Below are 25,266 nucleotides of genomic sequence, written 5' to 3'. Positions count from 1 at the left end.
TGTTCACCAGGTTAAATCTTCAGTTATGCTACTGCCATTAAGAGTTTCCTATGTAGAAAAATCTATTCATTATGAACACATTTATTGCTTCATTGAGTTGCCTATTTAAAATTCAGAAAACCACAAATTAAATGTAGTGCTTTTCCATTTTGAAAAAAAGCAGATGAATGGGTACTATTTTCTTGAATACATCATGTTTGTCTTACATAATTAACAGTCCAGATTCATAGGCTAACAGATGCCAATCCTTGCTTGTTTTGATATTTGTTCCTTATTGAAAGGGATGCTTCCTAAGACTTGCATGTGCCATGTTCTGCATCAAAGGGAATGATAAGGCAGATGTAATAGAGACAGTTGCTTGGTGGCGGTGGGGGGTGGGGGGCAGCTAAGTGGTCAACAGAGAGGTTGGTCTCCGAAATCTATTTCTCTGAGGTTAATTATGCCAAGTATAAAACAATTTCTTCACTGAAATTGTAAAATTAAAATATCTCAAGCAGCTTCCATATAAGGTTAGCCCATTAAATACTTCTAGATTCCAAGTCCATAGCCCTCTGCTAAATATGCATTGTATATTTGGTGTTTGTTCTTTGGTGTTTGACTTTCGTGTTTGTTCCAGATACTTTCTTTAATAACCTACCCTAACACCTCTCACTATATACTGTGTTGAGTATGTGTGAGTGGGGGCTATGGTATGGTTCAAGGGCACCGTTAAATGAAAAATCTGCTATTAATCCTTAATGGATCTAATCTGGAGGTCAGTTTATTATTTTATTTCTTTCTGCTGTAACCCCAAAGAGGCCTCGTATTCCATTTCTAAACTCCTATAATGGATTCTCCGGTCAGTGAAGCTGTAGCAGGCTAATGGAGAGAGCTGTGTCTTTGAGGCCACGTGATACCACCTAATCCCACACAGCTCACAGTCCTACTAGCTCTGTTAGAAACAGAAGCCCCTGCATTCCCTCTGGTTGTCTCATCCCAGTCCACTCTGATCTTCATTTGTTCTGATCAACCTCCACGTTCCCCCACCTTCAGACTTTCAAAGGACATGTCTGGCATCCTTTTCCCATCATAAATGAACTTTCCCACATCCTTAACTGGCAGGTGAAACATTGCACCCGCCTTTTTGCTTTAGCTGACATTTGGCTCTTTCCTGAGAGCTTTGCCCACTTGGTCTTTCAAGCAAACACTGCTCCAGAAGCAGGATGCTGTTTAGAGACCGACATTTCCCAGCCTGTGATAAACACTGCTTTTTTGATCATTCTGCCCTCTGGCTGATCTTCCCTTCATGTGCATGGCACTGTCATCCACCAATGTCCAGGTCACGTGCATCACACAGAGCCACCCCCAGACCCAAAGTCCTGACATCACCCGGGGGCCTCCCAGAGCTGTAGCTTTTTGGTTCCTCCACTCTCTGTTACAGTGACCTTCATCTCCATCACGTCCTCTCCCTTACCTGTGCCCTGGATCACTACCAGGAAATGCAGCATCTCTAAAATCTCACATCTAGATAGCTGTTTTCCACAAATCAGGACCTCTGATACAGTACTGGGTAGTAAGAATGGTTAGTGACATCCCTATTGTATCTCTGGCTTTTCATAGAAACGCTTCTATAGTCTCACCACTTAGTGTGATGTTGCTGTAGGGTTTGGCTGGAAGGGAAAATCTCTTATATTCTAAATCTGCTCATTTTTTCCCTTGTAAACAGGCATTGGGCTACTTTGAATGTTTTTTCCTATACATGTGAGATGCTAATGTTGTTTTTCTCCCTTAATCTGATACCCGTAGCACTAAATATTTTCTCCTCCACTATTTCTCTCATAAAACTTCTTTTAGTTTAATGTCTGTACTTTTCCTTATATTGTCTGTTCCTCCTTAATTTTCCTTTCAGTTTTCCCCCCTCCTTTTTTAGATCTCTGTACTGTGTTCTGGGAGATTTCCTCAGTTTTGTTTTCCAGTTCATTGAATCTCCCTTAAGCTGTATCAAACTTGCCAATTATATTTGCTCATTCCAGGATTTTCAGCTGGTTCCTTTTTATTTCTCTCTCCTTATTTCATAGCCTTTAAAAAATGTTTTTAATTGAGATGTAATTGATAAATAACATTAAATTAGTTATTAGTCTCCAGTATAATGATTAGATATTTGTACACATTGCAAAATAACCACCACAATGTTTAGTTAATGTCTATTACCTTCCATATTTATAAAAAAAAGAAGTCTTCTTCTTGTAATAAGGACTTTTAAGATCCCCTTTCTTAAAGACTTTCAAGTATGCAATATGGCATTATTAACTAGTCACCACACTGATATTACATCGTGGTGGCTTTATTTTATACACAATCTTCTATATATTATAATCTAATTTGATAGCTATTGTTTTTCCATTATGACTGGGGGTTTTGTCTTCTTCAGAGTGTTCTGTTCTGTTCTCTCTTCTCAGATGTGAGTTGTTTCATTCATTGGACTGTCTTTAATCATGCTGCACATCCTTGCATATTTTATAATTTTCTTTTTTGGAGAGCATAACTTCCCTATGGATTTGCTTTACAAGGGTTCCTCTGAGGGGTGGTTTTGAGATCCTTAGCCCTGAGACAAGTCATAAGTTAAGCATGGCTTGGGATTTCCACTGCAGAGAAATAACAGTGTCTGAGCTTACGGGCAGGGCAAACTCAGATGCTAATCAAGTATAGGTGTCTTCGTTTCTAGTTACAGGTAATTTGGGGTCTTGACCCTAAATGAAATAATAGAACTAATCTCATCCCACCCTACTCCATCCCCTGGTATCTGTGGGGCATATTCAGCCCCTTTCCCTTTGCAGATACAGAAATGTAAGACCCCCGCAATCTTCCTAGCACCTACCCCAATTTCACCATGCCCACAGAGTCTTAATTGTTACTTACCACTGGGGGTAATTATCCTCTCCTATTTACAGAGGCGTGCCTTTCTTGTTTTTGAAAATCATTTTAACTTGTCAAGTCCCCAGCAAAAAATAGAATATCATTCAGATACTTAAATTCAAGAGATTTTAATGAAGAAACTATTTATAGAAATATGGGCAGGAATAAAGACTCCAACAAGGTCATTTGAGGTACCCAGAGAGTAGGAACAGCAGCAGGCTGTCACCACACCGAGTCCTGAAGAGGCAAAGGAGGAGATGTCATTAACGGAGTCTAGGGACAGCTGGCAGTGCCAATAAGAGGCCTCCTGGTGGGAGCGGAGTTTGAAGGGAAGTAGCCACCGTTAGAAGGCAGGCCTGAAGTAGGGAGGGAGAGAGAAAGAGATATCCTATCCTCTCTCTTCCTACCCTCCTATCTCTTGCTGGTATCTTCCGCTGGCCAAACCCAACTGGAAGGCAGCCAACAAGGGAGCCCAAGTAATGTGATCCAGAGGGGTACAGAGCAAAGCAGAGAATACAGATAGAAAATAAACAGAACAGGATTATATGGTTTGAAAAAAAAGTATGTTATCTGCTATTTCTGTATGTTGCAGCAGACTGAATTTTCAGCAAGTGTTTACTCTGCCATATTGACTCAGAAGTCTAAGAATCCCTACTTCAACCCCTTACCCAGCTGACTCACTCATTCAGGCACACCCCTGACATTTGTATGCCTGTGACAAGAGTACACATGGAATCCCACATGCTGTTGTGTGTGTGTGTGTCTATATATAGTATATCTCCATATTGATTATATAGCAAGGTAAACTACTAAATATATTTTCTTTTCCTACCTTGACAAATATACTTTAATAACAAGCTAGGAGGCAAAGGTTTGATTAGAAACCATCACTTCCTTGGAGGTCCACATGGGACATCTATGGTGAGGGGGAGCACGGGCTCCTGGTCCCCAGCTGTGCTCCCTGTGGAAAGGGGCCTCACACACTTGTGTGGACACCAGCCCTCACACTGAGCTTAATCCACATTTCCTGCAAATAGCCACCCTTTGAGGGAGCCCTCAGGAAGAGGCCTCCACAGGGACCGAAAGTGGCCCTGGAGCTGTTTGGATAGGGAATCAATCCTAGGGTCCTGGGTATCTGGAATGCCTTCCAAAAGGTGGAGTGTGTGGGCCTGAGTGGGCACATCCCCTTGGTCCTGCATACTCCTTGTTGTGGAGACGGGTGCAGCCAGATAAGGGCCAGAGCAGAGCCCTCCGGAACACGGGATGCACAGCAGGTTCCATCTGGCCTGGGTCTCCTGCTGGTTCCATTAATCTTGATTGTCAACTTCAGGTCCCCTCTGGCCTGGGTCTGGTTCTGGTTCCACTAATCTTGATCATCAACTTCAGTCAGGCCCTCCATTCCCTTCCCCTTCTAGGTTTTTCTCAGATGGTGAGGCTCTTGTGAGGCTGCCTTGCTACCCTGTCTAGTCTTCAGCCTGGGTCCATTAGGCTCTTGGCAATGCCCTCAACTTCCCAGCACTGGTTCTTCCATCACGCTTTCCTGGCAAAACCGCAGCCCTGGGTCTGCCTGACTCTCCGCCTTCTGCCTTACGCTGAGGCCCCCGTGCACCTGCAGTGCATGACGTAAGCAGCATAAACGGGTCCAGGCTCATGGGGCCTTTATTCCTCCAGGTTCCCTGGGTCCCACAGGAGCATTTTCAAACCTTGGCCACTTTTGTCATGCTCCTGCCACCCCATCGTCCCTGTCACGCTCAGCAAATGGCCTTGCTCCCCATTTCTTAAGAAAATTGAAGTCCTCAAAGGGCCAGTGTCTTTTCTTCCCTGCTTCCCTCTACAATTTCACTGGACACTGTTGATAAGGACCAGGGGGATGAGGAAGATGGCAGTGCCTCTCACCATTGACTTGCCACTATGACACCTTCCCTCCTGTCACAGTGCCAAAGGTGCTGTTCTCTCCACCCCACAGTCTCAGACAGATCCTTCCACCGTAGCTTAGGATTCTGCGCCCATCTGCTTCCTATGGAGCTGAGTGCCTCAGTTAGCCTCTCTGTCTTAAGCCATCATTGAAGCCGCACTGCCCCCTCTGGTCTCACATCCAGATCCCTTCCGGTCCATTGTGACCTCATTTCTGCCCCAGGAACTCTGCTGCTACAACTGCTCTGACCAGGTTCAACACTGTCCTCTTGGATCAGGTTCAACAATGACCTCTTGGTTGCTAAAACCAGTGGGTGCTTTAGTTGTTCTCCTTAGCATTTGACACTGATAGGCTCGCCTCCTAAACATGCTCTTCGCCCTTGACACCACGCTCTTCCTGCTTTCCTGGCTGACTTTCCCAGTCTCCTTCCTTTAAAAGTCGTCTTCCTCAGAGTTCCCTCCTTACCTGCTTCTCTGCTGATTCATCAGACTCCCCGGCGCCTGACCTGTACAAGGTGTTCCGTCAATATCAAATTATGTATGTAAATCAAGCTGCTGGTTTCAAATTCAAGCCGTCTACTCAAAAGTCTTTCAAAGTTGAAGCAAGAAGGAGCGAACTTTTTTTTTTTTTTTTTTTTTTTGGGTAAGGATACACATTTCCAATTATAAATGATGTATTACTTATTGCAACTGGAGTCCACTGAGGGGAAAAACCATAATAGCTTATTTCAGAACTAATATGGCTATACGTTAGCAACAAAAATGATGTAGCTATCTTATTAGAAATACAACAAAGAGATTACTTAGCAGCTGTCTCCCCACACTGTCATTTCATTTTGCTCTGTGGTTCTTGGCAGAGAATTAGAAAAGAAAAAAAATAATTAAGCCACTCTGTGTTCTCTCAGACTAAATGATCTCTGCTGTTCTGAGAAACAAATCTTAAAAGGCAATGTGTATTCCATGATTATAGGAAATAGAACATTTTCGGGTTTTTTTTTTCCCCCCGCAGAGACATGTGGTTAAACATGATGGCCTCTTCCCTTCCAAGTTCTGGTTGTAAAGTTTCTCTTAGCTTTATGTTCCAAATGTAGAACTCGAGGGCCACACACTGGCCTGGGGGCCATCATTAGATCCTGAAACCCAGTTTGAAAAAAGAGAACTCCACAGAGGTCCATTTTAGGTCTTTCTTTTCATTGAGATAAAGAGATACCACATGTAGAGCATTTGGTTGTTTATTCATTCATTCAACAAATAATTATGTTAATAGCCACTTACAGTCATCTTAGAATGGATATTATTTAATGTGTGGAAAGCTACTTGGCAGAAGTTGCTGAGCTTGTTTGTAACTTTATTTGGTCTTTACCTGCCAAGGTTTCTTCCCCCCACCTCCGGCCTGTTAGCAAGATCTACTGTGCATAGGCCCACGTGTCATATGGTTACGATTCCATCTGTTCCTGCTGTAGTCATCGTAACAACAAGCTAGGTCATGGTATCTTTGTGCCACTCTATACCTAAGCAGGAGGAAAACACAGGCAGTCCAGGCAAAGAAGGAATTGTCAAAATTAAATCAGAAGTCAGGACTCCATTGCCAGCTGATTTGTGGAGTTCACACTTCTGCAACCTAAATATGAACTAAGAAAGGGATCTTGTGAACACTTTCATTTTTAGGTACATGTTTAAGGCTCACAGGGAGATAGATGAGGTGTACAGATTTCATGGAGGAAATTATTCATGCTCTTAATCTTCTGGCTTTACCCACATGCCGAGGACAGTACAAGGCAGAACTGAATGCAGGGCATAGCCCAGGCAAAGAGCTCAAAGTGTGTCTGCGTAGGAGCATGAAAATCACTGCCTACAGTGACCTAAATGTATGACTTAGGTTGCATGTGAGGTCGTGGGGAGTGGTGGGGCTTGGGGCAAACTGCCGAACTCCCAAGTTGCCTAAAGGCATGCATGTTTAAAGAACTGAAAAACCCTGAGCTGGCCACACAAACACATGCTTAGCGACTCAGTACTGCCCCAGCTTGAGTTTTAGTCTCTATCTGTATCATGCCTGTCCCTTGACACATTTCTTCTCATCCCCTTGGAGTGGCCTTGGCTCACTCTTCCTCTTCCCAGTGCCCACCATCTCCAACTGCTTGCTGCCTCAGAAGAAAGCTGCAATCAGAAATTTTCTACCTGTTTTAAAGAACAATGTTAACAAAATGTGCCTGTGTTTGAGTGTGGTTGCTTATAGAGGAACCAACCAGCATTTAAAACACTTAAAAAAAACGTTTTGATCTTTGTTAGTTTTTATATTATACATATGATACACGTTCTTGACTTAAAACTTCTAATAATATAGAAATAAAATGTTCATACCATTCTCCCTCTGCCAATCCCATTCCACAGATAGATAGTCTGTGGTGTATCTATCCAGATTTTTTTCTGAGCATGTAAACTGATGTATACATGCACATACTTATATATGTAGATTATATATAAATGTAATCATATTAAAATGCTACCGTACCATTCTGCAACTCACCTTTTCATATAATGTAGACAGATTTTCGTAATCGTATATTTGTATCACATTCTTTATATTGCATTCTGCTTTTCTTTCAGCAGTTTATCAGTACACAGTAATTTACTTCAGCAGTTGCTATTACTGACATTTAAATCACTTCTAGGTTTTCTGCTATTTTTCTGATCAGATTCAGCAATCATAGGCATCTCCATGGTCAAAACCTAACTCCTGATCTTTTTCCCAAAAGCAGCTCTCTTATAATCTTTCCATTTTAGTGAATTTAATTTAATGAGTGGTATCTCCATTGTTTGTGTTGCCTGTGCCCTAAACCTCAGCATCACCCCCCAGCTCCCTTCTTTTTCTTCCATCCCACATCCGTCATGTCAGCACCTTCACTGTTGCACCCTGTCCAAGCCACCACCAGCAGCCTGGGCCTCCCAGCCCAGTTCCCTGCTTCTGCCTTTGACGCCAATCTGTTCTTGAGTCTGTCCTCAACCAAAGAGATCTTTTTCAAATGTGCATCAGGTCTGGCCGCCACTCTGCTTCCAACCCTCCAGTGGCTTCTCATCTCACTTCATAAAAGCCAGAGTTCTTAGAGTGGTTGACAAGGCCTGAAATGATCTGTTCCTCCTCCCTCATGATCTGCTCCCACCACCACCCCTTCCTCATCTGTAACTCTCCTGATTGCTCGTGCTGCTCCTTCACACTTGCCTTCTGGCTTTTCCTCAGACACCCAGAAGCACCCCTGTCTCAGGGCCTTTGCATATGCTTTGCTTTCTGTCAGCAGTGCTCTTCCCCTGGATATACCCAAGGTTTGCTTCCTAGTGCTTTCAAGTCTTTGCTCAGCCTCCTCTTCTCAGTGAGGATCTTTACTATCTGTGGTATTTATAAAAACACACTTGGGTGATTCCTAGCACCCCAAACTTAATGTATCCAAACATTTTTCTCCCTGTTTCAGCAAATGGCTTCACTATTCACCCACTGACTCCAGCTAAAAATTGCCCAAATGCTTCTTGGAATCATACCTTTCCTTTATCTGCCTCCCTTATCCCGCATCCTGGTTGTAGTTCATCAGGAAATACCGTGGCTCCCTGTCCACAATACCTATAGCAGAGCTGCTGAAAGTGTGGTCTGCAGGTTGGTGCTGGTCCATGAACTGTTACTGATCCGTAACAAGTTAGGTATAGAAATTGAGAAGCATTAGAAGCTTCGATAACAGTTTAAAATTGTTCTGATGGCCAAGTTCACAATGGCAAACTCATCTCATTGAACAGGGTGTAGACCACTTCAGTATTGGCAAACTCAAATGGTGAGTCATAAAGTACAAGTTGTATAATAAATAATCATGTGCAGTAGGACCATATTGTAAAAGGTAATATTTTATTAGGTTTGTCAGCTTGTAACCTGAAAGTGTATAAAAATCTGTGAGCATTTTTATAGCATATTTACAAGTTCCAATTTTTGACAATTTTCATTTTATGATTTAACATTATTAATTAGGGAAATAAAATTTATATTAGTGATTTTTCACCCTCAAGTTATTGAAGGTAAAACAGGCCCCACTGGAGGTTATTTCTGAAATACTTTTTTTTTTTTTAAGATTTTATTTATTTGAGAGAGTGAGAGCAAGTGAGAGAGAGCCCGAGTGGGGTGAGGGGCAGATGGAAAAGCAGACTCCCCACTGAGCAGGGAGCCCCATGCAGGGCTCAGTCCCAGGACTCCAGGATCATGACCAGAGCCAAAGGCAGACACTTAACTGACTGAGCCACCCAGGAGCCCCAAGGAGGTTATTTTTGTTTTTTTGTTTTGAAAATGCCAAGGCTAAAATCCATATACAGTTGCCAAGACATTGGTGAAGATTGTATCAAAGGTATTTGTTTGGAAATGTTGGGTGAATCCACAGCAAAGAGGTAGCTCAGGCACTACTTCCAAGGTGCTTAGCTCTGGTATTTAGGAACTAGCTAATGACATGGAAGACTAACTCATAAAGCAGTTAAAACTAGCAACATATTTTTTCTTTGCAGTATAATCTCACTTGTATTCCTGTTAAGATGGTGATAGGAGGGGCGCCTGGGTGGCTCAGTGGGTTAAGCCGCTGCCTTCAGCTCAGGTCAGGATCTCAGGGTCCTGGGATCGAGTCCCGCATCAGGCTCCCTGCTCAGCAGGGAGCCTGCTTCCTCCTCTCTCTCTGCCTGCCTCTCCGTCTACTTGTGATTTCTCTCTGTCAAATAAATAAATAAAATCTTAAAAAAAAAAAAAAAAAGATGGTGATAGGAAGAAGATTCCTTTTTTTGTCCAACTTCGTTGCTGACAAGCATAACTAAGTCAGAACTAAATAATACTGTGAAGGATTACATTGTTAACAAATCTGGTTTAGAGTTTACATTTTGTGTCAGAGCCAGTTCTGATGGTGCAGAGAGCACCCTGGTGTTGTTACCCTGATCAAGAGGCTCACTCCAGAGTGTAAATCAATGAACTTTTTCTCTTGCAAGGGAGTCTTGGGCTATGAAGAATGGGGGAGCTAAGAAAAGAGCTTACTGTCACACTAAAAATCATGAATTAGGTAAAAGCTGTTATGTTAAGTTCTGGGTTATTCTCTTGTGCTATATGATAGTTTAGGAAGCAGATCCTAAACAGCTTGTATGGCACGCTGAAGTATGATGATAATCGAGAGAACAAATACTTGACAATGTTTGATCCACAGAACAGCTCAACATTTCTACAAAACCAGAAGACAGTTTGGTCCAGGCTTGTTAAAGATATGAGTTGGACAAGCAGGGTTGCTAAAGCTCTTCAGTACTTTTAATGATCTCAGTACTTCCATGCAAAGAAAAAATGCAACATGTTTCTCAAGATAAGATCAAAGGGCACAAACGAAAGTTAGAAGCTTGGAAGAACAGTTTCTACAGATTATTATGACACATATTCCATAATTTAACAATTATCAATGATGTGGGTGATGATCTTGATATTGCACATCTGTGAAAAGCTATCACAAAACGCCTTAAAGTTTGATAAAGCATTTTGAATTTTATTTTCCATCAAAGGAAGATCTATGTCTAAAAAATTCATGGATCCAGAATCCATTTCTTTCATCAAAGGATGATTTAAATTTAACTGTAACTTACAGGATACATTGCTGGAACTGACTTCTATTTAAGTATTTAAAGAACTCTGAAAAAAAATAGCACTTTCTTCATTTTAGATAAAATTTAAAAGTGAATAAATGAATTTACTGAAATTGCTCTAAAATCTCTTATTCCATTTAGTGAGACTACTTTTTCCTCCTCCTACTACTCATCCTCCTTGTTCCTTTTCCTCTTCCTCCTCTTCTTAATTATTATCAAAATAAAACACAGAAACAGTTTAGGTTTATGTTTTCCCCTGCAAGTAGTCTTGGCAGTCTTAGATAAATTATTAATCAAGAAGCAAGTCTATTTCCCACACTAAAAACTTCAAATATTTCTATATACTGTTCATTCAAACTATACCTATAACTATTTAATATGGGGATTCTTTTTTCCCTCAAGATGAAAAAAAAATCTACAAGTATAATAGTGAGCCTATATATGAGTTGTGCATATGCATACTTCTAGCAAATAAGCAACATGTACAATTTTTGTACTTCTTTCTTTTTCTGCACATTATGTTTACCCTGGCAATATTTATTACAATGTAATTTCCTCTTTGTTAAACTAATAACACAAAATTGCGGCTTTTATCTTTTATGTCTTTTTTTTTTTAATTTTGTTTTTCTAGTAATTCATTTTTATTAATTTTTTTACAAAGTATCAGTTTGCAACAGACTGGAAAAATTTTAAAAGGGTCCTCCACTGCAGAGAATTTAAGCAGCACTGCCTTATGGGACTGAATATAAAATGAGAATTAATTCTGTTACAAAGTCTCTCCGACTATCGGACATGCTCTCTGTGACTTTATTTTGAAAACAAAATAGTAGTTGAGCTTAAAGCAGCCTCACACAGTGTGAGGTTCTGATACTTACAGGGGTCCTCGGATGAAATTGGCAAATAGAGGAGAAAAGAAAGTTAACACAGATCTAGTTTTTATGCCAGTGTGATAAACTCACAATTGCGGATATTGGCTACTATTATAAGCCTTTAAAAGTCATTTTTTCCTCTTTCTTTTGTTGTAGCTTATTTTATTTAATTCAGTTAATATATAACATATCATTAGTTTCAGATATAGAGGTCAGGGATTCATCAGTTGCATATAATACCCAGTGCTCATCCCATCCTGTGCCCTCCTTAATGCCCATCACCCAGTTACTCCATCCCCATCCCCGCCTCTCCAGCAACCCTCAGTATGTTCCCTATAGTTGAAAGTCTCTCATGGTTTACTCTCTCTGATTTCCTCTTTCCTTTCCTTCCTCTAGGATCCTCTGTTTTGTTTCTTAAATTCCACATGTGAGTGAAACCATATGATAATTTTCTTTGTCTGACTGACTTACTTTGCTTAACATAATACTATCCAGTTCCATCCATGTTGTTGCAAATGGTAAGATTTCATCTTTTTTGATGGCTGAATAATATTCCATTGTATATAAATACTGCATCTTCCTTATCCATTCACCTGTCGATGGACATCTTAAAAATCATCTCAAAAGCAATACAGTGAGTAGTTACATACTGGAGATCACAGATATACATCTCAGGTTATATATATATATATATATATATTAAAACAAAACAAAACACTTCATAATGTGATGCAAATAGCTACTAGGTGACTCTGGGTAAAAATGTGGAGTGTTAGTACCAGGCATGGGATTCCAGAGTCCTGTGCCCTAGATAGCTGTCACAGATGTGAAGGTGACAACACACTCTGAAAAACAGTTCATGTCTCAAAAGTGGCTCTGGTGCTAATGGAGACATTTCTGTGATGTGCACATGAATAATGAACAAATTGTTTCATGAGACAGGATTGTGGAAAAAGTCCTTTGTGTTAGTTGTTAAGCTATATGTGGTCTCTCAGCCCCAACCCCCGACCCCCTTCTATGCTGCTCATGGTGAGCCTGGAACCAAGACTCTGGAAACTGCCTTTCTCCATTAGCAGCTGCATCTCGTCCCGTTGGGTCTCCTAGGGCTGCAGAGACTACCACATGGCGGGAGGGGAAGCAGTGGCTCTTTCCTGTGTACTCTCCATTCTGTGGGGGTCGCCACTCTTCACTCTGGCCCTGCAGGTGCTCCTGGGTTCCCAGCCTGCAGCCTCGGGCCCACCAGCAGCAGCCCCCAGCACTGTCCGCAGACAGCAGGGCTCCAGCTTCCCGGGACCCTAGAAGGCTTTCTAGGTCCCTCTTCTCTCTCTCTTTCTTCAGCCAGGACTATGGGGGAGGCTTCATGGACTCACAGTACCATATTTTTTACCACCTTTTTTTTTTTTTAACTGCATTGTTTCTGTTTCACCTTTTTAGCCCTCCGGTATCTGTCTAACCTATTTCTTATATTAAATCCTCTCTTTTAAAGTAACTTGTCTTTCTGATTGCCTGACTAGATCCTGACTGAACCCGAGTTGGTATCAGGAGTGGGCTCTGGTGGTCTGGGGGTGGTGTGCTTGCCTCTTTGGCCCCGAACACGGAGCTGAGCCACTTGCCCCCGCAAAGTGGAACGTGAGTAATCTGGGTCATGTGGTGGCATCAGGATTTGTCAGCCCATCCCTCGAGATGGATGGTGGCATAGTGCCTTCTGAAGCAAGTAACTTGAGGCCACCGCACTCCATCATTACTGGAGTAGTAATGATGCTGAGGGCACAGAATGGGATGGCTCTTTCTGTCTGGACACTGTGTTCTTAGAAAAAAAAAAAAATGACGAACTCAAGTCTTTAAACACCCAGCTTGGGTCATAAATGGCAAACTTCAGATGACTTGACTTGTCTCCTCTCCACGGCCACCACCGTGTGTGAGCCACCTCCTTCCTCCTCTGAGGTTTGCAGCAGTTCCCCCTTTAGTCCTCTGTTCTGAGAATCCATCTTTATAATGACCTAAGTACCTCCAAGCCAGCTCCTTTGCTTCAGACCCCCCAGTGACATCCTATTACATTTCAAATAAAATCCAACTTCTTCAGCTTCATCTCAAACTGCTTTTTACCCTGGATGTTCTAGCTCTTTCCCACCCAGGGCTCCCATATTTATATGCTTCCCTCTTGTTGGGATTCACTTTGTCTGGCTCTCTGCATGTGCGACTGCTTCTCATCCTGCATGTGGTCTCACGTTCCCTAATTCCCCAAGCTTCCCTACATAGAGCAAACCTTCCACCTTTGCCTCTAGTAAGTGTCTCTTCCTGGAGTCATTTCTTTCACAGCACCTACCATAGCCTGTACACATCTCTGGTATGTACATGATCGTGTGCCCCACCAAACTGTGTTCCATCAGGCAGAGACCTGTCTGGCCTATTGGCTACTGTATTCTTAGGACCTTGCTCCAATATCTCTCATATAGGAGATGAACGATAGGTATTCATTGATCAATGATACTGGGAAATAATTTTCCATCAATTAATTTAAAATTTTAGTTCCGGAGCATTTCAAGCATGTAGAAAATACCCAGGTACCTTCCAACTAAATTTAACAGATTTTGACATTTGGCCATATTTACTTCAGATTGCACTTTCTTCTCTCATTTTTTCAAGAACCACTAAACATAAATGAAACTTGTCCATTTCATCTGTGTTCAAAATTATTATCACGAGCTATATCTGATGATCTCATAATATCTTTAAAAGATTTTATTTACTTGGGAGAGAGAGAGAGCACAAGTGAAGAATTGGGTCAGAGGGAGAGGGAGAAGCAGATTCCCCGCTGAGCAGAAAGCCCAATACGAGGCCCCATCCCAGGGCCCTGAGATTGTGACCTAAACCAAAGGTAGACAGTTAACCAACTGAGCCACCCAGGCGACCCTCATAATATCTTTAATGACTGTAGGATCTGCCTCACTGTCAATCCTGATAGAGGTAATTTGTAGGGTTTTTTTCTCCCCTTCTGATCAACCTAGTTAGAGGTTGAGCGATTTTATTGCTCTTTTTAAAACCTTCTTTGGTTTCATTCATTTTCTGTATTATTTTTCCATTTTCTAGGTCATTGATTTTTGTTTTTCTATTTATTTATTTTGGTTTACTATTCATTTCCTTCTATTTATTTTGGCTTACTTGCTCTTTTTATTGCTTCTTAAGATAGATATTTCAATCATTGATTTTAGTCTTCTGATGTAAGATTTAAAATCTTATATTTCTGCCTAAGCATTGCTTCAACTGCATGCCACAAATTTCTTATTTTCATTATCATTCAGTTCAAAACAGTTTCTAATTCTCCCTTGTGTTTTCTTCTTTGACCCATGGGTTACTAAAAGAATGTGTTGTTTAATATCCAGATATTTAGAGATTTTCCAGATATTTGTGTTACTGATTTTTAATTTAATGTCCTTATTTAATTTCAGTCCTTTTAATTTTATTCTAACTTTCTTTTTAATGTCCTGGTGAATGTTCCATGAAGGTTGGAATGGAGTGAAAATCTTTTAGATGCTGAGACTGAGGCTCTTTAGATGTAAGGTCAAGTTGGTTAATGGTGTTATTTAGTCTTATTACTGTTTTCTGTCTCTGTGTTGTACCATTTTCTCAGAGAGGAATATTAAAATAATCAGCTATAATAATAGGTTTGTCTGTTTCTCCTTTTAGTTCTCTCAGTTTTTACTTCATGTATTTTTAAGCTATAAAATTACCTATACACTGTGTATACACCTATACACAGGTACCTACACACTTAGGGTTGTTATGTCCTCTTAATTAATTGCTTGGCCCTCTTATCATTATGAGTTACCTCTTTAACCCTGGGCAGTATTCCTTATTCTAAAGTGATATTGATATAGTCACTCCTTCCCTTTATGATTATTTTTTTATTCTTTTACTACTAACTAATTTATGTCTTTCAAAGTAGATTTCTCAAGCATAAGGTAAAATTGAGTCTGTTTTTTTTTAAGATTTTATTTATTTATTTGACAGACAGAGATCATGAGTAGGCAGAGAGAGAGGGGGAAAGCTCCCCACTCAGCAGAGAGCCCGATGCGGGACTTGATCCCAGGACCCTGAGATCATGACCGGAGCCGAAGGCAGAGGCCTTAACCCACTGAGCCACCCAGGCACCCCTTGAGTCTGCTTTTTCATTCAGCCTGGCAATCTCTGCTTTTCAATTAGAATGTTTACCATATTTACATTTAATGTAATTATCCATATGGTTAGATGTAAGCCTACCATTTTCATATTTTCTCTTTCTTCTATTTGTCCTGAGTTTTCTTTTTTCCTCCTTTCTTACCTTTATTTACAGCTCTCTTCTTTTGTATGTGTAGATCCAATTTTCCATTTTGTGTTATTTTTCTTAAGCCCAAAGAGCTGCCTTAGTAGTTCATGTCTACTGGTGAAAAATTTTTTCAGCTTCTGCTTGAAAAATTTTTTTAAAGATTTCATTTACTTTTTTGACAGAGAGAGAGAGAGTGCATGCAAGCAGGGGGAGTGGCAGACAGGGAAGGAGAAGTAGGATCCTCAAGGAGCAGGGAGCCTGATGTGGGCCTCGATCCCAGGACCTTGGGATCATGACCTGAGCTGAAAGCAGATGCTTAACAAACTGAGCCACCCAGGTGCCCCTGTTTGAAAATTTTTAAATCCTACTTTCATTTTTGAAGGATATTTTCTTTCCGCACTTTAAAGTTGTCATTCTAACGGGTTCCCATTGTTTCAGATGAGAAGTCAGTGGTAATTTTTGTATATTCATTTCTCTGAACATGTGTCTTTTTCTCTGACTGCTCTTCAGATTTTGTTTTCCTTGTTTTAAACATTTTGGTTGGGGTATTCCATTTTTATAGTATTCCTTATTTATCCTGCTTAACGTTTGTTTAGCTTCTTGGATCTGTGGGATTTTAGTTTTCATCAAATTTGGACAAATTTGGCCATCATTCTTTAAAAAAAGTTTTCTTCTATGTTGTGGCACTCCAGTTACATGTGTTAGACCACTCAGTATTCCCCCACAAGCCACTGATTGCCTTTCCATTTCTCCTTCAGCCTTTTTTCCAGACTCAGTTTGGAAAGATTCTATTGCTTTATTTAAGTTCACAGAAGTTTTCTTTTGCAAGATCTAATCTGATGTAGCTCCCATCCCATGAATTACTTAACTTCAGGTATTACACTTTTCATCTCCAGAAGTTCCATTTTGGCTCATTTTTGTATCTTCCATTTTTCTCTTATTTCTCTTCATGTTTTAAAAAAGAAAAGTCATGGAGCATACTTATAATTAAATGTTCGTGTCTACTGATTCCGTGATCTTTGTTGTTTCTATTGACTGACTTTACTCCTGCTTAAGGATCACATTTTCTTGTTTCTAAGCATGTATAGTAATGTTTTGATTTGATTCTAGCATTACTTTATTGGTTTTCTATTGCTGTATGGCAACTTAGACCACAAACTCACACAGCTTATAAGAAGGCCTGTTTTGGCGCCTGGGTGGCTCAGTGGGTTAAGCCTCGGCCTTCGGCTTGGGTCATGATCTCAGGGTCCTGGGATCGAGCCCTGCATCAGGCTCTCTGCTCGGTGGGAGCCTGCTTCCCCCTCTCTCTCTGCCTGCCTCTCTGCCTACTTGTGCTCTCTCTGTGTGTCAAATAAATTTAAAAAATAAATAAATAATTAAAAAAAAAAATGAAGGCCTGTTTTTACCTCACAGTTCCATAAGTTATAAGTCTGGTGTGTTCCAGACTTACAGAACAGTGTCTGGTTCTTTGCCCAGGGTCCCAGAAGGCCAAAATCAAGGTGTTGGCCAGGCTGGGCTGTTACCTGGAAGTTCATGGGAAGAATCTGATTCCAAGCTCATTTAGGCTGTCCCTAGAATCCACGTCCTTGTGGCTGGATTGGAGGGCTTCATTTACTTGCCATCTGGCAGGTGGGGTAGTCTCCTAGAGGACACCTACACTCCTTTTCATGTGGTCCTCTCAACCTTCAGAGCAGCAGTGGTGTCTTAGATCCTTCTTGTGCTTTGGGTCTCTCTGACCTCCTCTTTTGCTTCCAGCTGGAGAAAGCTCTCTGCTTTTAAGAGCTCATGTGATTAGATTAAGTCAAACTGGATTATCTCAGCTGGATAATATAATAATCACGGCATATCACCTCATATCCATAGGTTCTGGGGACTAGGGAATATGGAATCTTGGGGTGCCATTCCTAGAAATGCTGTCTACCACAATATGAATGTCATGATGTTAAGAGTCAAGGTTTAGATGTCTTCTTTTAAATAGTATTGAGATTTGTTCTGGCAGGTTTTAAATTTACTTGTAAATCTGTTTGATTTTCAAGGGGCCTCTTTATAAGCTTTGTTACTAAGTTAGCCCTGTTCCTGAGGTATGGCCTTTCTGGCTTCTGCTCAGTAAGCAAGGTATCCATTGAGATCTCGCCACTCTCACTAGTGGGAACCTCAACATGTGCAAGCCCTGTGTGGCCCGGAGGTGGTTCAGCTGTCCCACCCCTGCAGATTCCTTTCCCAAGTCATTGGCTTCCCACCCTCGTCCCATTTCTCTATCTTCACAGCTCTGTGCTATCATTGCTTAGCATTGCTTCATGTCCACAGGGTACTCAGCTAGACTCAAGGGAAACCCATGATTTCTGGAGCTGTTTTTCTGCACAGCTCCTTCCCTGCTGTACTCTACCCCACAGATTTCAGACCTTTGGCCACCCCCAACTAGTGGGGCACCAAATGCAGGATGGAGGGACCAATCCAACCTAGGTGTTGGAAATTTGGAGGAATGCTGTCTCAACAGAATTTTAAAACAATTACAGAAACGACTAAAAGTCTATCTTTTAATTACCACCATGTCTGTGCAATTCTGACTAATCAATGATAAAATACTCCTGGGGTAGGGGTTGGGGTTGGGAGGTAGGGTTTTTGTTGGCTTATGTCCTAAACAGCTACCAGGTTCCTTTTGAGTTTTAAGGATCCAGATGGAAACTTTACATCACATGTTGTTGCTTCTTCCCTCTAGTAAACAGCTACATGTGTTCCTTTTGAGAGTCTGCTTAGCTTAGCACAGTTCAGAATCATTTAAACTGGCTTCAACGATGGTTTGTGTTTCCGTCATCCCGTGGTACAAGAAACTCCCATGTTTAAAAATGGATTTGGTGTCAGCAATGACAGCACATAGCTGTGAAGATAAAGAAACAATTTGAGTTATTAAAATCTGTCATTTTATGTGGCCACTTAAGCGTTGAAATTTGTATTTAAAATGGGGAATGGTGAAATAGTGTGGAATGTGAGGCATCATACTTGTATTTGTTAAGCATAAATTTTAATGTATACCTGAACGGTTTTACTAAATTTGAATAATATTTTATAAAGTGATACTGATTCTTTTTTTGCATTGTTAACAGTTTGTTTTAAAACCAGAGAATTAATCAAGAAAATACGGATATTTACTGATTATTACATGATTATTGCTGGAAGTAATTTTGTCACGTAGAGGAAAGAGTGTCAAAAAAATGGTATGCTTCTCATCTCATCTCAGCTAGACCACCGTCCCCTGCTTGCATTTAACTTCCCTTCCCTGCGCCTCAGTCTAGATAGTACCTCTGGACAGAAAGCCAGTTGTGATGGGGTGCTCCTCACTTGTTTTTCTTCTCAGAGACCGTAGGTCTTGCTGTCTATTCCATCTCTGAAAGTCACTTTTAAAAAATTTTATTTATTTGAGAGAGAGAGTGTGTGCACAACCTCGGGGGAGGCACTCAGGGAAAAGCAGACTCCCCACTGAGCAGGGAGCTGGGTGCAGGGCTCGATCCCAGGACCCTGAGATCATGACTTGAGCCAAAGGCAAACGCTTAACCAACTGAGCCACCCAGGCACCCTTGCCATTAAAAAAAATTTTTTTCATCATTTATGGTTTAAGAGCTCGTGGTACCCTCCAAGTTGGATTTAATTATTTGGTTATATTCTTATTCCCTGGATTAGCCTCTGAGTTCCATAAGTGTAGGTGCCATACGGTATTAGAGTTCTCCAGAAAAACAGAAACAACAGGGCATATGCACGTAGGGGGAGAGAGATTCATTTTAAGGAACTGGCTCACACAACTGGGAATGCAGGCAAGTCCAAAGTCTACAGGGCAAGCAGCAGATTGGAGAGTCAACCAAGGTTTCTATGTTGCGGTCTTTTTTTTTTTCCCCCATGTTGTAGTCTTGAAGAAGAATTGCTTCTTCTTCCGGAAACTTCTTTCTTTGCTCCTAAGGATGTCCTTTACCTGATTGGATGAGGCCCACCCACATTATAGAGGACCATCTGCCTTATTCAAAGTCTCCTGATTTAAAGATTAATCACATCTACAAATTTTCTTCTCACCAACATCTAGACTGGTGTTTGATCAAACCGCTGAGCATCCCAGCCAAGTGGATACATAAAATTAACCACCACACAGATGTTACCTATTTCTATGCCCTCAGCACCTAGGGTGGTGCACAGAAATTAAGAACGAACAAATAAGAGACTGGGGTTTGGAGATAAGGAAATAATATTAGAAATAGGCTGGAAGTAGAGGTCGCAGTAGCTTTGAGAGACTTGAGTGAGGGAGTTAACTATATAATGTGGGCAGAAGGGGAGTCTTCTCACAGCTTTTCTGAGGGAAATACATGATGTCATCTGTCTGGACAGCGCTGTGGAGAGCGAGGTTGAGTGTGCAGAATCATTATGGTAGTGAGGGGAGAATGGCAAGGACCCAAATAATGCAGCGTCCTGGGGATGGAAAGCTCAGCAAAGCGGTAGTGGGGCCACTGGGAACAAGCAGAGAGCCGCTGGAGAGAGTGTAAAAAGAAAAGCAAGAGGCATGTAAATAGTATTTTGTTGGAAAATTCCACATTTACATTTCCTTCAGTTTCTTTGTTTCCTTAGTGCCAGGACTTCCCAAATGCTTTGGAGAAAGCTCTAGAAAGATGTTAATAAAACCCTAGAAAACAAGCCAACGTGAAATTTATTCCAACAACTGGCGTTTATACTTATAATCCCTTACTTTAAATTGTTAAGGTTTCTCTGTGACCTATTCCAGTCTTTAGCCACATGTAATCATACGATTTTGTATAGTTAGAATAATACTGTGTATATCATTTCACGTTCTCCTCTGAGGAAGTTTATATCAACATGACCTTCACATATGTTATGTTTAACAACAGAAAAGCTTCATGGTAAATTGATGAGCCATAATTTATTGAGCTATATTCCTTTTGGGAGACATATGGATTTCCTACTGGGATTTTGCCATTATAAAAGATGATGGTTTAAATGGTTTTCTACGTGAAGTATTTTTAACATCTTGATTGCAATATAATTGACATGAAATAAACTTTTTAAAGTGTGCAGTTTATAATTTTTGGCACCTACACACTAATGAAATCCCACCACAGTCAAGATAATGAAGATGTCTGTCATCATCCAAAGTTTCCTTGTGTCCCTTTGTAATTATTCCTGTCTTCCTGCCCCTTCCCACCTCCCTGCTCCCCCTTCAAATGCAACCATCAAACTGTTTTCTGTCAGTGCAAATTAGTTCCCATTTTCTAGAATATTTATATAAATGGAACCACACAATAGGTACCCTACTTCCGTCTAGCTGCTTTGACCCAGTGTAATTATTTGAGATTTATCCCTGTTATAGTGTGTATCAGTGGTTCCTGAGTAGTAGTCCACTGGGTCAATACGCCACATCTTATTTATCCATACCTAATGAACATTTGGATTGTTTTGGGTTTTGTTGTTGTTGTTGTTTGTTTTGGGTTTTGACTGTTGCAAACAAAGCTACTATGAACATCCAGGTCCAAGTCTTCAGGTAGGAGCTTTCTTTTCCCCTTGGGTAAAGCCCTAGGGATAGAATGGCTGGATTATATGGCAGGTGAATACTGAACTTTTAAAAATTGAAGTAGAGTTAACATTCAGTGTTATATTAGTTTTTGGTGTACAACATAATGGTTCAACAGTTCTGTACATTTCTCAGTACAATAAGTTCTGTACAATAAGTGTAGTCATCATCTGTCACCAAGTAACATTGTAACTCTTACTGAATATACTTCCTAGGCTGTCCTTTTCATCTCCAAGACTTACTTATTTTAGAACTGGATGTTTGTACCTTTTCATACCCTTTATCTATTTCACCCATTCTCCACCGCCCACCTCCCCTCTGATAGCTACCCGTTTGTTCTCTGTATTTGAGAGTCTGTTTGTTTTTCCCTTTTTTGGTTTGTTTTTCCATTTTTTTGGTTACATTCCACATATGAGTGAAATCATATGGTATTTGTCTTTTTCTGATTGACTTATTTCACTAAGTATTATACTCTCTAGCTCCATCTGTGTTGTCACAAATGGCAAGATCTCATTCTTTTTATGCCTGAGCAATATTCCTGTGTGTGTGTGTGTGTGTGTGTGTGTGTACACATACACACCACATCTTCTTAATGCATTCCTCTATCAGTGGGCACTTGGGCTGCTTCCAAATCTTGGCTATTGTCAACAATGCTGCAATAAACATAGGGGTGCATATGTCTTTTCAAATTAGTATTTTCATTTTCTTTGGGTAAATATCCAGTAGTGGAATTACTGGATCATATGGTATTTCTATTTTTAATGTTTTGAGGAAACTCCACACTGTTTTCCATAGTGGTTGCACCAGTTTTCATTCCCACCAATAGTGCATGAGGGTTGGTTTTTTTTTTCCTCCACATCCTCATAAACACTTGTTATTTCTTGTGTTTTTGATTTTAGCCATTCTGACAGGTGTGAGGTGATAACTCATGTGATTTTGATTTGGATTTTTCTGATTAGTGATGTTAAGCATCTTTTTACATTTCTGTTGGCCATCCATATGTCTTCGTAGGAAAAATGTCTGTTCAGTCCTCTGCCCATTTTTTACTTGTATTATTTCACTTTTGTTGTTGAGCTATAGAAGTTCTTCATATATTTTGGATATTAACCCCTTATTGGGTAGATCATTTGCAAATATTTTCTCTAATTCAGTACATGGCCTTTTCATTTGCTGATGGTTTCCTGCACTGTGCAAAAAACTCTTTATTTTGGTGTAGTCCCACTAGTTTATTTTTGCTTTTGTTTTGAGAAGGCATATCTAGAAAAATGTTTCTACAGATGATGTCAAAGAAATTACTGCCTGTTTTCATCTAAGAGTTTTATGGTTTCAGGTCTTACATTTAGGTCTTTAATCCATTTGTATGTTGAATTTTTTAAGCAACTGCCAAACTTTTCCAAAGTGTTCGCATTTCCCCTAGCAGTGAATGAGACTTCCAGGTGCTCTACATTTTCATCCACAATAGATCTTTGTAAATTTAGCCATTTTTGTAGGTTTACAGTGTATATCTCATTGTGATTTCCAGTCATATTTTCCTAATGACTAATGATTTTGAAAATCTTTTCATGCACTTATTTTCCATCCATATATCTTCTTTAGTGAAGCATCTTCTCAAGTCTTTTGTCCATTTATTATTGTGTTATTTGCTTTCTCGTTACTGCATTTTGCGAATTCTTTATATATTACTTTATCACGTACAAGCTTTGCAGATTTTCTTCTAGTCTGGTGGTTTGTCTTTTCACTCTCTTAATATCTTTGGAAGAGCAGAAGTTTTTAAAATGTGTTTTCTGGGGCGCCTGGGTGGCTCAGTGGGTTAAGCCTCTGCCTTCGGCTCAGGTCATGATCTCAGGGTCCTGGTATCAAGCCCAGGATCTGCTCTGCGTGGAGCCTGCTTCCCCCCCTCTCTCTCCGCCTCTGCCTCTCTGCCTACTTGTGATCTCTCTCTCTCTGTCAAATAAATAAATAAAGTCTTTTAAAAAAAAATGTGTTTTCTTTGGGTACATCTTCAGAAATAGGATTAAAGGGTCAAAGAATATCATCTTTTGTGTGTGCGTGGTTCTAGTTACCTCTTGTTGGACTGCCTTTGGAGTTTGAAACACTGTATTTGGGCAGTAGTAATATGTTTCCTGGGGGCTTGCCAACTCTGGACTTTATCACTTGTCTTTGCGTTTGCTATTTTGGTGAGTATAAAGTGTGTTACATTACGGTTTTATTTCATTCCACTCATATGGCAAGTTGAACAGTTAGTTACTTAAATTTAGTATATTTAAATTTTTCATTCCTTTGGCTGTTTATCATTGGGAATTTTGACTCATTCTTACAGATTTTTAAGAGCTTTTAATATAATTTATATGTCAAATTTTATATACAATATTTATCATAAAATGTTTTCATATATTATTTACCTTTCATCTTAATTTTACCCCCACCTCTCCTACCACTTATTTGTAATTTCTCTTATTTTTTAAGTAGTAAATCTAAGTAACCACTTGAAATAAATATTCTTTTTATTTCTAAATCTAGGAAATTATGTGTTAAATTTTTCTTCACTATAATTTTATTATGGTTTTATAATTTTATTTAGTGTAAAGTAAGGGTCTAGGTTTCTTTCTTTTTTTTTTAAGATTTTATTTATTTCTTTGATGGAGAGCACAAGCAGGTAAAGCAGCGGGCAGGGGAGAGAGAGAAGCAGGCTCCCCACTGAGCAGACAGCCTGATGTTGGGCTCACTCCCAGGACCCTGGGATCATGCCCTGAGCTGAAGGCAGTCACTTAACCAATTGAGCCACTCAGGCACCCCTAAGTTTCTATTTCTTAATTTTATTAAAGAATAATACTCTCCCTTCTGTTATACTCAGATTGTCCTATATTAAATTCTCATATAACTTATGTCCAGAATTTTGCAATTCTGTACTTGGTTCCCTGGATTTCTGAAGTCAGCAATGTACTTTTAATATGGGTTGCTTTATGACATAATTTGATATTCCCTAAGGCAAGCCCCCTCCTTATTGTAAAAAATTAATCTCTGATAATGATTTTCAGAATTTTGTATGTAACAGATTATCCTCTTGTTATTGGAAAAAATGTATTAAATATATAAATTAACTTCAAGTATTGCCATTTTTATAATATTTTTTACTTATTTTTTTCTTCTATAAGATATTTTAGTTTTATTTATATTGAATTGATATATCCCACCCTTGGGTTAGTTACTAAGTAAGTACTCAATAAATGTGTGTTAAGTACAGATATGTTTTGTCCTTCTTGTAAGGAAAATCAATTTTTTTTAAGATATATTTATTTATTAGAGAGAGAGTGCACCCTCCCATGAACAGGGGAAGTGGCAGAGGGAGAGGAGAGAGAAAAAGAATCCTTAGGCAGATTCCCCACTGAGCTTGGACACCCGCAATGCGGGGACTCAATCCCAGGACCCCGAGATCATGACCTGAGCTGAAATCAAGAGCCAATGGCTTAACCAACTGAGCCACCCAGGTGCCCCAGGAGATAGATGTTTGAAACAAAAACTTAATAGCTGTTATTGCTAAAAAGGAGTGCTAATGTTATTTTGGAGTAGGTTTTATATGATAAATATTCTTGAGTTATTCTGTTTCTAAAATTCTTAGTAGATTTCCTTCAGTTTCTTGAGTTTATATAATCATGACTTCTGTAGTTAGTGATGTTCCTGTCTTTTTTTGTTTTTTTTTTTTGGCAGGGCGGGGAGGGGGGAGATAGAGATAGAGGGAGAGAGAGAAAATTCCAAGCAGGCTTTAGGCCCAGTGTGGAGCCTGATGCAGGGCTTGATGCAAGGCCTGATCCCAAGACCCCAAGATCATGACCTGAGCTGAAATCAAGTCAGATACTTACCAGTTGAGCCACCCAGGCGCCCCTTTGTTACCAATACCAAGTGATGTCCCTTTGTTACCAATTTTTCTTACTTGTTTTTCCTGCCTTATCAGTATGTCAAGACCCCTCTAATATTTTATTAAATAACCTGTCTGAGAAGGTGTATCTTTGTTTTGACATTGCTTTTAGGAAACATGCCACTAATATCTGTTTCTTCATTTTAAAGTCTTTGTTTGCTTC

The 25,266-nt window shown here is 40.1% G+C and overlaps 1 protein-coding gene across 13 annotated transcripts in view; it reads left to right on the top strand.

The window, feature by feature from the left end:
* EFCAB11 (EF-hand calcium binding domain 11) overlaps positions 1–25,266 on the top strand; it is a 287,845-nt gene that overhangs the window by 105,443 nt on the left and 157,136 nt on the right. The window contains exon 6 of one of the 13 annotated variants that reach the window (XM_082733913.1): positions 18,726–18,902. The exons of 11 other annotated variants lie outside the window; for them this stretch is intronic. In XM_082733913.1, the coding sequence (XP_082590039.1) occupies positions 18,726–18,735 (10 nt within the window). In that variant the 3' untranslated portion in view covers positions 18,736–18,902. Of the gene's footprint in view, positions 1–18,340; positions 18,690–18,725; positions 18,903–25,266 lie in introns of those variants that run through there. One more of the 13 variants, XM_082733906.1, reaches the window with a different exon arrangement.

This window comes from Mustela nivalis (genome assembly GCF_964662115.1).
Source record: "Mustela nivalis genome assembly, chromosome: 6".
Classification (NCBI taxonomy): Eukaryota; Metazoa; Chordata; class Mammalia; order Carnivora; family Mustelidae; genus Mustela; species Mustela nivalis.
Note: the sequence above shows the minus strand (reverse complement) of the source record. Positions and strands in the feature narration are given on the sequence as shown.